This window comes from Oncorhynchus nerka, linkage group LG10 (genome assembly GCF_034236695.1).
Source record: "Oncorhynchus nerka isolate Pitt River linkage group LG10, Oner_Uvic_2.0, whole genome shotgun sequence".
NCBI lineage: Eukaryota > Metazoa > Chordata > Actinopteri > Salmoniformes > Salmonidae > Oncorhynchus > Oncorhynchus nerka.
Genome location: NC_088405.1, coordinates 95927015 through 95941709, shown reverse-complemented (window position 1 = coordinate 95941709; position 14695 = coordinate 95927015). Strand labels below are relative to the sequence as shown.

Sequence of the window (14695 nt, the reverse complement as noted above, 5' to 3'; positions counted from 1 at the left end):
AACATGGGAAAAGTTTGACTGACTGATCTACAAATCATATTGAGTAATTATTTATGGTGCAAGGTGATTTGCAGATCAATCAGTCTCGACTCTCCTTTCAAATCGGCTGCAATATCAAACATGCGCAGTCTCTATCTATTGACCCGGAAGTTTTTTTACTGTAGTGCATCGCTTGATATTCCCGACAGCGACTCACAACATTGGTTCCACTTATCATAAATGCCCGTAACTTATATATATTGTTGTAGCTAATAGTAATTATGTCCAGAATATCAAGTAGACTCATGTTGACATGTATTGTATGTTTTACGATTTATGTTTCTGAAATAAAGAAAGCATCGTCAGTAACAGCTCAAGGTAAGAGAAGGGGACGCCAGCAGTTAGGTAGTGTTAGCTGTTTTTAATGTAGCTAGTTAGCGAGCGAGCTAAAACGTTAACTGTTTAGTTTCAACTATAAAGCCAGCAAAGTTGACAGGCTAACTATCTTACTACATGCTCTTGTGTAAAGGAGTCCAAAATGGTACCTGGTCACATAACTCTAGCTATTTTTGTTGTTGTTACATCGTTCGGTACATGTTTACCCCCAGTATATTGTGCAGGTCAAAATGTTCTAACGTTACCATTTAGCGCTAGTAACGTTAGTTGGTTGTCAGAGAGGAAGAGGCGAAACATATTCCAAAATCTCTGGTCGTATTTGACAAGCAAGCACATGCAAGCTGGATCAGTGGTATACATGTGTATGATGGCTCTTATTCGTTCTACCTCGTCTACAGTGATGGTGTATTCATTTGATTAATAGTCTAATAATTAGAACCAACAGGAACACATCTAGTAGGTTGATTTCATAATGTTGTTTCTACAGTTAACTTCTGAAATTATATAATAATATGTACCTGTTGTATTTACAGAGAATGATGAAATACCAGAATTCAAGTTCTCTGAGGACGTGGGCTCTGATATGGAAAATATTCCCAAATTTGTGGGAATGGAGGACCTTGAGTCTCAGCCAAAGAGGCAGTACAAGACTGCAGAGATCGCAGACGCGGTAATGGGAACCGAACTACCTGTCAACCCAGCAGGAATCGAGTCACTGATCCCCAAGAATGTGAAAGACTTTCAGACAGGGTTCTCGCCACTCTGCGACGATGAGGCAAAATGTCCCTCACCTTTGACCCAAGAGGAGTCCAAGAATTCAGAACCCATGGAACCAGTCATATTGGGGATGGTCCACGTAGACGCCATGACAAATGAAGAACAGAACTCCACAGAAACTACAAAGACTTACAAAGTCAACTGTGATAAAAGGAACATAACAGGGGTGAACAACTTCACAGTGCAGGTCTTAAATGCCTCACAGGTAATCAGATGTCTGGGTTTGTTTAACTACATGCATCATGACATGAACTAGTGTGCCTGAAATAGTAGGTCCCACTGCCTTAAATACTCCCTAGACCGGGGTGCCTGAAACGGGTTGAAACCCGGTCCCCGGGTGTCTGGAACAGACTCCCGGTCCCCGGGTGTCTAGAACAGACTCCCGGTCCCCGGGTGTCTAGAACAGACTCCCGGGCCCCGGGTGTCTAGAACAGACTCCGGTCCCCGGGTGTCTAGAACAGACTCCCGGTGCCCCGGGTGTCTAGAACAGACTCTCGGGCCCCGGGTGTCTAGAACAGACTCTCGGGCCCCGGGTGTCTAGAACAGACTCTCGGTCCCCGGGTGTCTAGAACACAGTCCCGGGGTGCAACAGTTTGTGTAGGTTTTTGTTCTAGCCTAGCTTGATTTAACTAATCATGGTGTGGTCGAGACTGGAACAAAGGCCTGGCACACACTGCAGCCATTCAGGATCTGATAGAGACACCCCTGCCATAGACCTCAAAGATAACCTGTTATCTATGTCCAATGGGATCCCCCCCTACAGGACTTGATGGAGTTCCTGAATGTAAACGGCACAGAATGCTCTCTGGTATTGTTCTTCACTACCTGGTGCCAGTTCTCTGCCAATCTGGCACCTCATTTCAACGCACTGCCCCGTGTCTTTCCCGGCATGCACTTCTTGGCACTGGACGCCTCCCAGCATAGCAGGTAAACTGCCAAAATACTTTACACCGGTGCAGGGCTCCAACCCTGTTCCTGGAGAACTAGTCCTGTAGGTTTTCACTCCAACCCTGTTCCTGGATAACTAGTCCTGTAGGTTTTCACTCCAACCCTGTTCCTGGAGAACTAGTCCTGTAGGTTTTCACTCCAACCTTAAACTAGCCCACCTGATTCTAACAATTCAGTTGGCTGATAAACTGAACCAGGTTAGTTACAGCCGTGGTTGGAGTAAAAACCTACAGGAGGGTAGCTCTCCAGGAACAGGGTTGGAGTGAAAACCTACAGGAGGGTAGCTCTCCAGGAACAGGGTTGGAGTGAAAACCTACAGGAGGGTAGCTCTCCAGGAACAGGGTTGGAGTGAACCTACAGGAGGGTAGCTCTCCAGGAACAGGGTTGGAACCTACAGGAGGGTAGCTCTCCAGGAACAGGGTTGGAGTGAAAACCTACAGGAGGGTAGCTCTCCAGGAACAGGGTTGGAGTGAACCTACAGGAGGGTAGCTCTCCAGGAACAGGGTTGGAGTGAACCTACAGGAGGGTAGCTCTCCAGGAACAGGGTTGGAGTGAAAACCTACAGGAGGGTAGCTCTCCAGGAACAGGGTTGGAGTGAACCTACAGGAGGGTAGCTCTCCAGGAACAGGGTTGGAGTGAACCTACAGGAGGGTAGCTCTCCAGGAACAGGGTTGGCGTGAAAACCTACAGGAGGGTAGCTCTCCAGGAACAGGGTTGGAGTGAAAACCTACAGGAACAGGGTTAGTGAACCTACAGGAGGGTAGCTCTCCAGGAACAGGGTTGGTGTGAAAACCTACAGGAGGGTAGCTCTCCAGGAACAGGGTTGGAGTGAAAACCTACAGGAGGGTAGCTCTCCAGGAACAGGGTTGGAGTGAAAACATACAGGAGGGTAGCTCTCCAGGAACAGGGTTGGCGTGAAAACCTACAGGAGGGTAGCTCTCCAGGAACAGGGTTGGAGTTAAAACCTACAGGAGGGCAGCTCTCCAGGAACAGGGTTGGAGTTAAAACCTACAGGAGGGTAGCTCTCCAGGAACAGGGTTGGAGCAAAAACCTACAGGAGGGCAGCTCTGCACCAGTGTATCAATATGTCCTCATTTGTATCCAACACAATGAGAAAGGTCACTTTTAGTTTTTTGAGTGTTGTAACAATTATCATGTTTTCTTTTTGTAACGTGTTTCTCTCCAGTCTCTCCACAAGGTTTGGAACTGTAGCAGTTCCCAACATCCTCCTGTTTCAAGGTGTGAAACCAATGGCCAGATTCAACCAGACTGACAGAACCCTGGAGACTCTGGTGTCTTTCATAGCTAATCAGACAGGTGTGTAAACAAACTCAACGAGGCATCAGTCCCCTATCATTTAGTATTGGATGTATAGTATTTCAAAATGAAAGACGGTGTAGGATAGATAAGACCTATATACAGTGCCTTGCGAAAGTATTCGGCCCCCTTGAACTTTGCGACCTTTTGCCACATTTCAGGCTTCAAACATAAAGATATAAAACTGTATTTTTTGTGAAGAATCAACAACAAGTGGGACACAATCATGAAGTGGAACAACATTTATTGGATATTTCAAACTTTTTTAACAAATCAAAAACTGAAAAATTGCGTGTGCAAAATTATTCAGCCCCCTTTAGTTAATACTTTGTAGCGCCACCTTTTGCTGCGATTACAGCTGTAAGTCGCTTGGGGTATGTCTCTATCAGTTTTGCACATCGAGAGACTGACATTTTTTCCCATTCCTCCTTGCAAAACAGCTCGAGCTCAGTGAGGTTGGATGGAGAGCATTTGTGAACAGCAGTTTTCAGTTCTTTCCACAGATTCTCGATTGGATTCAGGTCTGGACTTTGACTTGGCCATTCTAACACCTGGATATGTTTATTTTTGAACCATTCCATTGTAGATTTTGTTTATGTTTTGGATCATTGTCTTGTTGGAAGACAAATCTCCGTCCCAGTCTCAGGTATTTTGCAGACTCCATCAGGTTTTCTTCCAGAATGGTCCTGTATTTGGCTCCATCCATCTTCCCATCAATTTTAACCATCTTCCATGTCCCTGCTGAAGAAAAGCAGGCCCAAACCATGATGCTGCCACCACCATGTTTGACAGTGGGGATGGTGTGTTCAGGGTGATGAGCTGTGTTGCTTTTACGCCAAACATAACGTTTTGCATTGTTGCCAAAAAGTTCAATTTTGGTTTCATCTGACCAGAGCACCTTCTTCCACATGTTTGGTGTGTCTCCCAGGTGGCTTGTGGCAAACTTTAAACAACACTTTTTATGGATATCTTTAAGAAATGAATTCTTCTTGCTACTCTTCCATAAAGGCCAGATTTGTGCAATATACGACTGATTGTTGTCCTATGGACAGAGTCTCCCACCTCAGCTGTAGATCTCTGCAGTTCATCCAGAGTGATCATGGGCCTCTTGGCTGCATTTCTGATCAGTCTTCTCCTTGTATGAGCTGAAAGTTTAGAGGGACGGCCAGGTCTTGGTAGATTTGCAGTGGTCTGATACTCCTTCCATTTCAATATTATCGCTTGCACAGTGCTCCTTGAGATGTTTAAGGCTTGGGAAATCTTTTTGTATCCAAATCCGGCTTTAAACTTCTTCACAACAGTATCTTGGACCTGCCTGGTGTGTTCCTTGTTCTTCATGATGCTCTCTGAACTTTTAACGGACCTCTGAGACTATCACAGTGCAGGTGTATTTATACGGAGACTTGATTACACACAGGTGGATTGTATTTATCATCATTAGTCATTTAGGTCAACATTGGATCATTCAGAGATCCTCACTGAACTTCTGGAGATAGTTTGCTGCACTGAAAGTAAAGGGGCTGAATAATTTTGCACGCCCAATTTTTCAGTTTTTGATTTGTTAAAAAAGTTTGAAATATCCAATAAATGTCGTTCCACTTCATGATTGTGTCCCACTTGTTGTTGATTCTTCACAAAAAAATACAGTTTTATATCTTTGTTTGAAGCCTGAAATGTGGCAAAAGGTCGCAAAGTTCAAGGGGGCCGAATACTTTTGCAAGGCACTGTAGTAGGTGGTGTCAGAGGGAAGGCCCAAAATATTGTCAAAGACTCCAGTCACCCAAGTCATAGACTGTTCTCTCTGCTACCGCACGGCAAGCAGTACCGGAGCGCCAAGTCTAGGTCCAAAAGTCCCATTAACAGCTTTTACCCCCAAGCCATAAGATTGAAACAATTAATCAAATGGCCACCGGGACTATTTATATTTACCCCCCCCCCTTTGCTTTTACACTGCTGCTACTCACTGTTTATTATCTATGCTTAGTCACTTTACCCCTACATGTACAAATGACCTTAACTAACCTGTACCCACGAACATTGACTCGGTACCGGTACCCGCTGTATATAGCCTCCACATTGACTCGGTACCGATACCCGCTGTATATAGCCTCCACATTGACTCGGTACCGGTACCCGCTGTATATAGCCTCCACATTGACTCGGAACCGGTACCCCCTGTATATAGCCTCCACATTGACTCTGTACCGTAATACCCTGTATATGGCCTCCACATTGACTCTGTACCGTAATACCCTGTATATGGCCTCCACATTGACTCTGTACCGGTACCCCCTGTATATAACCTCCACATTGACTCTGTACCGGTACCCCTGTATATAACCTCCACATTGACTCTGTACCGTAATACCCTGTATATAGCCTCCACATTGACTCTGTACCGTAATACCCTGTATATAGCCTCCACATTGACTCTGCACCGTAATACCCTGTATATAGCCTCCACATTGACTCTGTACCGTAATACATTGACCTGTAATATATAGCCTCCACATTGACTCTGTACCTGTATATAGCCTCCACATTGAATACCCTGTATATAGCCTCCACATTGACTCTGTACCTGTAATACCCTGTAAATAGCCTCCACATTGACTCTGTACCGTCCAATTGACCCTGTATATAGCCTCCACATTGACTCTGTACCTGTATAATCCACATTGACCTGTATATAGTCTCCACATTGACTCTGTACCGTAATACCCTGTATATGGCCTCGTTGTTGTTTTGTAATCTTAATGTTTTTTTTATTTTATTTTTTACTTTAGTTTATTTAGCAAATATTTTCTTAACTCAGTATTTCTTGAACTACATTGTTGGTTAATGGCTTGTAAGTTAGCATTTCACGGTAAGGTTGTATTCGGCGGATGTGACAAATACAATTTGATTTGGTGTTGTAAGCCTTAAAGCCCCCATGCGGTCTTTATCATTTTATTTAAAAAAAAAAAACATTGCTTATGAATCATTGTTTTATTTAATGAAAATAACTCCAAAATAAATTTGATCATTTTATTTTAATCAGCCAACTTTGGCCCTTGAAATGCTCAGTCTGATTGTGTGGGCGTTAGGAAACACATTTTAAGATATTTACAGCCCTGATCGGCTGATAGGATGGTCTAGAGCCCACCCCTTACCCAGATGAACAGTCATTGGTCTATTATAATCAACCACATTGTGACATCATGATGTGAGCCATAAGTTCCATCCCACCCGAACAGGGTAGCCTAGTGGTTAGAGCATTGGACTAGTAACCGTAAGGTTGCAAGTTCAAATCCCCGAGCTGACAAGGTACAAATCTGTCGTTCTGCCCCTGAACAGGCAGTTAACCCACTGTTCCTAGGCTGTCATTGAAAATAAGAATTTGTTCTTAACTGACTTGCCTAGTTAAATAAAAGGTCAAATAAAAAAAACAGTCTGAAATGCCAGGCATTTTCAAACAGCTCTTACACAAAAAGGAAATTATCATAATTTTTGAGTGTTCTTTCGACCTCATAAATCAAATCAGTGTGGAAATATCATTAAAAAAAACTGGAAAATCTAGTTTAACTGCACTGCCCATCTGATGCATTTCCCCCTGCCTGACAGAATGTTAACTTGGGGACTCATTTGCTTGTTCTCATAAATGTACTTCCAATATTTGAAAGACAGGTCATTGGTATTCATTAAAAGTGTTTTTAAATCTGTCTCTTAAAGGTTTCGAAGTGAGCCCAGATCAGAATGTAACAGAGGAGGATTTATCTGGACCTCTTCCCAATGTCCCAGTGAAGAGTATTGATTGGCTGCTGGTGTTCTCCATCTTGTTCATCTCCTGCTTTACCACCTATGCTATCCTACGGACTGACAGCATCCGCTGGCTCATCCCAGGCCAAGAGCATGAGCACCAGGACTAATATTTACAACCCAGAGACTGTAAAGCCCTGTGAATAAAAGTTCCTCTCAACGTGAGAGTTGTTGGGCATAAAGTGTGGTAAACCTGGACATTGTATTCAGAAAGTGTCTCAGATAAAGGAGCGCTGATCTAGAATCAGGTTTTTGCCTTCAGCACATAATGAATAAGATTGGAACGACATGATCCTCGATCAGCACTCATACACTTGAGACCCTTTACGAATACGGACCCAGATTTTGGAGACGGCCCAAGACACAGTGCCAGCTCAGTCCTGATGGTTGTCGGCGTTAACTGCTGGCTTCGCTGTAACATAGCTACTGTGATATAGATATACATAATTGTTTGCTGAGTGAATTACCCCTTGGATGTTTGTACACGCATGTTCAACGAGTCAGCGTGACATGCTGTTTATTTGCAACTGTTTTGATGGTGTTGTGATTAAAAGTGTCAAATTAAACATGTTTTAACCTAGCCCTTGATCATGACTCTTCATTTACATTACACATAAGAGTCATTGGACTTAGGTGTGTTATGTTAAGAGCCCCAATTCATACCATCAGTCACCTAATCATCCCCAGTTTACAATTGGCTCATTCATCACTCTCCTCCCTTGTAACTATTACACAGGTCGTTTCTGTAAATGAGAATGTGTTCTACGTCAATTTACCTGGTAAAATCAGGGTCAAATTAAATAAGGCCCAGATGCTCGGTCTGAACACGCAGCGCTTGCGTTAAGGTTTTGAAAGCATAAGGACCATATCTTTTAGGTCAGAGGCAAAAAAAAAAAAACCTAAAGGTTAAATTGATGCAAACTTTTTTTATAGGATTAGTGTTCCCATATCTCCATAATACAGCGCGTGTACGGAAGACACCTGTGCTAATTAGCTGTCTAGCATGCTGCTAACACCTGTGTGTAACGGAAGGCCGCCAGAAACGTGTTGTCACTGAAAAATGTTGTCTGCAACTATGATAAAGCCTGTTAAAACTGTACACAGTAGCTGTATATTTAGCATTTATGAAATGATATTGATGTTTCTAGAACCGTATCGCAATTGAGAATCGATTCTGAGTATTTTGCTGTTTTGGCTGCAAAAACCAGTCTACCTCTGAAAATAACATATAAGGTCCTTGGACGTTAAGGAGTAACGGTAGGCTGGTTATATATGTGAAGGTAGGGGCACAGTGTAAGCGACCCCTTACAATACTATTCAAGATGTGCAGAGGAATCCTGCCTACATTATGACTTGAAATAACCTGCAATTTGAAGAGCACTTGGACAATAGAGTTTTAATTTTTTATTTAAATCAGGCAACTTCACAGGCAGCCACCGTTTTAAATGGTTGCTACTAGTTACCATAGCCACAAAGTCATAAACCCCGCCTAATTCTAAAAAAACATCTTCTTGATGTGATTTTAAACCTTACCCTAATCTCAACCACACTGCTAACCGTATGCCTTACCACAACCTTAAATTAAGAACAAAAAGCTACGTTTTAATTGTATAATTATTGACGATATAGCCCATTTTGACTTTGTGACTGTGCTATCTAGTGGAACATTTTTTAAATGCTAGGTTGACTACTTGTGAGCGGGGACAGGGTACGAGGATAGATCTGTTGACCAAATGTTATGCATGGGTTAATGTTTACTCTCAGGGCTAGTAGTGTATGGCCGTGTGCATATCAGAGACTGGGCAACGTACTACTGCCCAGATATATATCCAAAATGGTAAGTGCTGCTGGCTGGGTCGATAACATTAATACTAATTTAGTAGTCGTTGAGTACATTGCAGCAAATAGCATCGTTAGATTTGCAACGTGACAGCTGTATCTGTCCCAATACGATTTAAATGAGAACCGCGATAGCGTTTTATGTGTTATTGTGCAACCGTTTAAAAAAATTGACAACAATATATCTTTCTCGTGGAAGAGCTTGACTATCACTATGTTTCCACAATGTAACACTTTCACCTTTGTTGCTAAATACTGTACGTCATGAAGAAGGGGGAGTGGCTAAAGGGCACGTCATACTTTATTTTCTCCAGCAGGTGGTGTAGTGACATTGCTGAGTTACATTTATGGGTCTTTCTCGTGCAACCTGTTGCACTGCTAATAGTAGTAGCTATGTTCCCCATAATGTCATTGAATATACACTGGCTGGTACAAACTACTCAAAGATTAGGGAATGTACAGGGAAAAACGGTTATAACCATATCTTATACCTCTCAGGTGGTTGATGGCAGACGTATTAAACCAAACATTATCTGATCATTTTCACCAGTGGTGGAAAAAGTACCTTACTATCATAAAGTAAAGATACCTTAATAGAAAATGCCTCAAGTAAAAGTCACACAGTAAAATTATGCTTGAGTAAAAGTATTTGGTTTAAAATATACTTCCGGATCAAAAGTAAAAGTATAAATCATTTCAAATTCCTTATATTAAGCAAACCAGATGGCATAATTTTCTTGTTTATTTTTTTTTTAACAGAAAGCCATGGGTACACTCCAACATTCAGACATCATTTACAAACAAAGCCTGTGTGTTTAGTGAGTCTGCCAGATCAGAGGCTAGAAGGGATGACCAGGGATGTTCTCTGTTTAGTGAGTCCTCCAGATCAGAGGCAGTAGGGACGACCAGGGATGTTCTCTGTTTAGTGAGTCCTCCAGATCAGAGGCAGCAGAGCTGACCAGGGATGTTCTCTGTTTAGTGAGTCCTCCAGATCAGAGGCAGTAGGGATGTTCTCTGTTTAGTGAGTCCTCCAGATCAGAGGCAGTGGGGATGACCAGGGATGTTCTCTGTTTAGTGAGTCCTCCAGATCAGAGGCAGCAGGGCTGACCAGGGATGTTCTCTGTTTAGTGAGTCCTCCAGATCAGAGGCAGCAGGGCTGACCAGGGATGTTCTCTGTTTAGTGAGTCCTCCAGATCAGAGGTAGTAGGGCTGACCAGGGATGTTCTCTGTTTAGTGAGTCCTCCAGATCAGAGGCAGTAGGGATGACCAGGGATGTTCTCTGTTTAGTGAGTCCTCCAGATCAGAGGCAGTGGGGATGACCAGGGATGTTCTCTGTTTAGTGAGTCCTCCAGATCAGAGGTAGTAGGGCTGACCAGGGATGTTCTCTGTTTAGTGAGTCCTCCAGATCAGAGGCAGTAGGGATGTTCTCTGTTTAGTGAGTCCTCCAGAACAGAGGCAGCAGGGACGACCAGGGATGTTCTCTGTTTAGTGAGTCCTCCAGATCAGAGGTAGTAGGGCTGACCAGGGATGTTCTCTGTTTAGTGAGTCCTCCAGATCAGAGGCAGTAGGGATGTTCTCTGTTTAGTGAGTCCTCCAGAACAGAGGCAGCAGGGACGACCAGGGATGTTCTCTGTTTAGTGAGTCCACCAGATCAGAGGCAGTGGGGACGACCAGGGATGTTCTCTGTTTAGTGAGTCCTCCAGATCAGAGGCAGTAGGGATGTTCTCTGTTTAGTGAGTCCACCAGATCAGAGGCAGTGGGGATGACCAGGGATGTTCTGTTGATTAGTGTGTGAATTGTACCATTTTTCTGTCTTGCAAAGCATTGAAAATGTAACGAGTACTTTTGGGTGTCGAGGAAAATGTATGGAGTAAAAAGTATAATATTTTCTTCAGGAATGTAGTAAAGTAAAAGTAAGTCAAAAATAGAAATAGTAAAGTACAGATGCCCCAAAAAACTACTTAAGTAGTACTTTAAAGTATTTTTTACTTAAGTACTTTACAGCACTGATTTTCACCTAATGATATCAGTCAGACCAGGGTTCAGAGGTGAACATCGCAACAGAATGCTCATATAATTTTTTAAATTGAATTTAAATGGTACCTTTATTTAACTAGGCAAGTCAGTTAAGAACAAATTCTTATTTACATTGACAGCCTACTGGAGACCCCCACTGGCCATATAGAATGTATTGTGTTGAACTGATCTGTCTGTTCGTTACATTTCTATATGCAATATTGTGGAACCTTTTAACTTCACTGAATGCACCCGAGAGGTCACTTAAAGGGATGTCGTTTTACACATGATTCTATATACAGCCACTGTGTTTTCTCTCTGTTGTCCCTTCAGTCTGGAGACCCCAACTGGTTGCCCCCAGCTGACAGAGAACAGCTGCTAATGGAGCTGAAGGCTACTGGCTGGGTAGAGGTGGAGGAGCGGGATGCCATCTACAAAGAGCTCCACTTCAAAACCTTTAATCAGGTGTGAACTCTGACCTCTAACCCCCACATATCCACACCCTCATCCTCTTAACAGTAAAGTTAACACCATCAACCTAATTCTGACCCCACCAAGCCTAGTTTTAGGTCAGTACGTTAGAAACCCTGTACGGAACAGGGTCAATGTTATTACAACTATGTCAGCTTACGCCCCCCTATCCATTGCAGTGAATGTCCCATGTCCCATTGCAGTGAATGTCCCATTGCAGTGAATGTCCCATTGCAGTGAATGTCCCATTGCAGTGAATGTCCCATTGCAGTGAATGGCCCATTGCAGTGAATGTCCCATTGCAGTGAATGGCCCATTGCAGTGAATGTCCCATTGCAGTGAATGTCCCATTGCAGTGAATGTCCCATTGCAGTGAATGTCCCATTGCAGTGAATGGCCCATTGCAGTGAATGTCCCATTGCAGTGAATGGCCCATTGCAGTGAATGTCCCATTGCAGTGAATGTCCCATTGCAGTGAATGTCCCATTGCAGTGAATGTCCCATTGCAGTGAATGGCCCATTGCAGTGAATGGCCCATTGCAGTGAATGTCCCATTGCAGTGAATGTCCCATTGCAGTGAATGTCCCATTGCAGTGAATGGCCCATTGCAGTGAATGGCCCATTGCAGTGAATGGCCCATTGCAGTGAATGGCCCATTGCAGTGAATGGCCCATTGCAGTGAATGGCCCATTGCATGGAGCAGGTAGTAAACCCTTTTTTTTTGTTCTGTTATTATTTCCATGCTCCACTGTTATTGTCACAATGTTAAATATATATATATATATATGGCCCTGCGTTTCCGTAGGGAAGGGTACACTGGCAGCTACCCTTACAGCCAATGGAATAGCACCGTCTCCACGTGTTACTGCAGGTGACACCCGCTGCTACACCTATGAGTCTATTCCCCCTGCCAGTAGAACTTAATAAAAGTCATGGTTACACCTTCCATGGCATTTGTAGTAGAGGAGCTCTGTAGAGACAGTTGGAGTGCGATATCCCGCTTAGTTTGGTACAGGGTGTGTGTGTGTGTGTGTGTGTGTCTCCCTCCACTAAAGGTAGTGACTTCCTAGTCCTGTCATACTGCTCTTTTGGGGGCGGTGGACTTCAGACTTGTTACCGGAGGATCAGGAGAAAGACAGCTGGAATAGTTACTATCGGAAACAGACAAATTCATGTGTATTTTGTAGCTGATTGGTTGCAGGTGCAGTGAGGGAAGGACAGGTTTTTGGGACCCCCCCCCCCCTTTTTTTTTTCAATCAGTCCTGTCTGGAGTGTGTAATCCCTTAGAGAATTTTATATATATATATATATATATATATATATATATATATATATATATATTTTTTAAATGTAACCTTTTATTTAAATAGGCAAGTCGGTTAAGAACAAATTCTTATTTACAAATGACGGCCTACTGGTGTGTGAGGTACTTTCCGTGTAATGACACTCTCCTGTTTCCAACCTCGACCTCATCTTAATACTAGATAAGTAGCCTCTGTTCTTTAGTTTTTTTTTACACCTTTGCTTGTGAGTCAACATTTTCTCAATGAGTAAAGGAGGGAATTAAAAAAAATATTTTGAACAGTGCAGATGCATGTATCTCGATCAGCAGAGTGACCTTAAAAATCCATCTGCTCCCTTCAAACCAAGGACCAAGACAAGAAAATGGAAATGTGAAGTTGTGTTTTTCACAAGGTCTATGTTTTATCATTTTTTAAAGTTTTTTAGTAAATTTGTCTCTTTTTGCTCTTCCAGATGTAAAGTGAAGCATCTCAAGGCCACTTAGCGGACGTTGATCCAGTGGTTAGCTGTTTTAGCCCCTAACATATTCTGTTTTTACACTTTGCTGCTTTTGAAGTCACAGGCTGGGCTCTGACCCCCATCTCCCTCTCTGGCTCTAAAGCCTCTCCTCTTACCTCCACATGCCACAACACATTAACATGAGGCAGACCAGAGGGGCATTTGGCAGCAATTGAGATTTTGATCAGAATTATTTCTTTCACAAACAATCAAATTGGTTAAAATGTTTCATCTGCTTCGGAAACCACAAACAATCCCGCTTTGCAACATTCCCTCCCTCCCTCCCTCCCTCCCTCCCTGTTCCTTGTTTGTGCCTCATGGTGAATAGGGACGAGCTTCAGTTGCTCCAATTTGACATCTCGTCCATTTTTTTCCCTCCCTTGTTCTCCCTCTTTTCTCTTATATATTTTCACAATTTGTGTTGTTCGTTTTTTTTTCCATGGCTGTTCTTTAGGGCCTTTTACCAGAGGCGGATGAAGAGTGACTTGCTGGCTGATTTCCATTTGCCACTTATCTTCAAGTGATGGGCTTGACGAAATCAGATCCCCATGAGTTTTTAATGAGTCACACATCCCTTTTCCATAAAAGGATCCCTTCCACACTTGTCCTCTAGGGGGAGCTAGTATTTTACCCATCAATTCATGTGTAAAACGGAGAGGATGGACAGTGAAGGCTGTGTGCCACTCACAGTTGCCAATCAGGAATAAACAAGACAGTGGGGTTTTAGTTAACATGTTTATTAACTTTGATTACAGCAGCAAGTGGAAGTCTTGTCATAAATGATGCTGTAACAAAAACCAGTAGTAATTTATCTACAGCGAGTGGGGTACAGCACATTCTTAGTTGTAATAGTCAGAGAAGTAAATGTGAGTTATTTTCCTTGTCAAGCCGGAGAAAAAAATCGAATCCCTTTTCTGAAGCAGTGCTTGTTGACTGGCATCCAAAAGGTCTCATGTGGAAATGTCTCTCGTTATATTTCGATGCTCATATAATTATTTATACAGTATGTGCATTTTATAGCTGAAGTCCTTAATATTTAGAAATCTAAACTCCTTGATTTGATTTAAAAAAGAATAATAATAATTTAACAGTCATCTGTTTCTCATTGAGGAGTGGGAAGCAGATGGATACAAATGACAGTATTTTAATGTCTGAATTTAAGAGGCAACATAGGCAGTAGCTATATCGTTTTGTTCCATGACCTGTGACCTGGAGTTAAATCAATGACACATTCCATCAACCTCTTAACATTCTTTCATCCACCAAGGAGAAAAGTCTAAGCTTTTATCTCCGAGCCTTGATAAAAGTCCAAGCCTACATCCCAAATGGCACCCTATTCCCTATTTAGTGCACT

At 42.8% G+C, this 14695-nt stretch overlaps 2 protein-coding genes across 2 annotated transcripts in view; both read left to right on the top strand.

Annotated features, from left to right (window-relative positions):
* Positions 1–171: 171 nt before the first annotated feature.
* Positions 172–7795, top strand: txndc15 (thioredoxin domain containing 15). Its single transcript, XM_029672080.2, has 5 exons — positions 172–357; positions 909–1357; positions 1916–2079; positions 3287–3417; positions 7129–7795. Exons 1-5 carry the CDS (start codon positions 261–263, stop codon positions 7323–7325), a joined length of 1038 nt encoding a protein of 345 aa, XP_029527940.1. The 5' UTR covers positions 172–260; the 3' UTR covers positions 7326–7795.
* Positions 7796–8859: 1064 nt separating this feature from the next.
* Positions 8860–14695, top strand: part of LOC115136251 (pterin-4-alpha-carbinolamine dehydratase 2-like) — an 18563-nt gene continuing 12727 nt past the window's right edge. The window contains exons 1-2 of the mRNA XM_029671848.2: positions 8860–9052; positions 11404–11535. Of these exons, the coding sequence (XP_029527708.1) occupies positions 8954–9052; positions 11404–11535 (231 nt within the window). The 5' untranslated portion in view covers positions 8860–8953. The remainder of the gene's footprint in view (positions 9053–11403; positions 11536–14695) is intronic.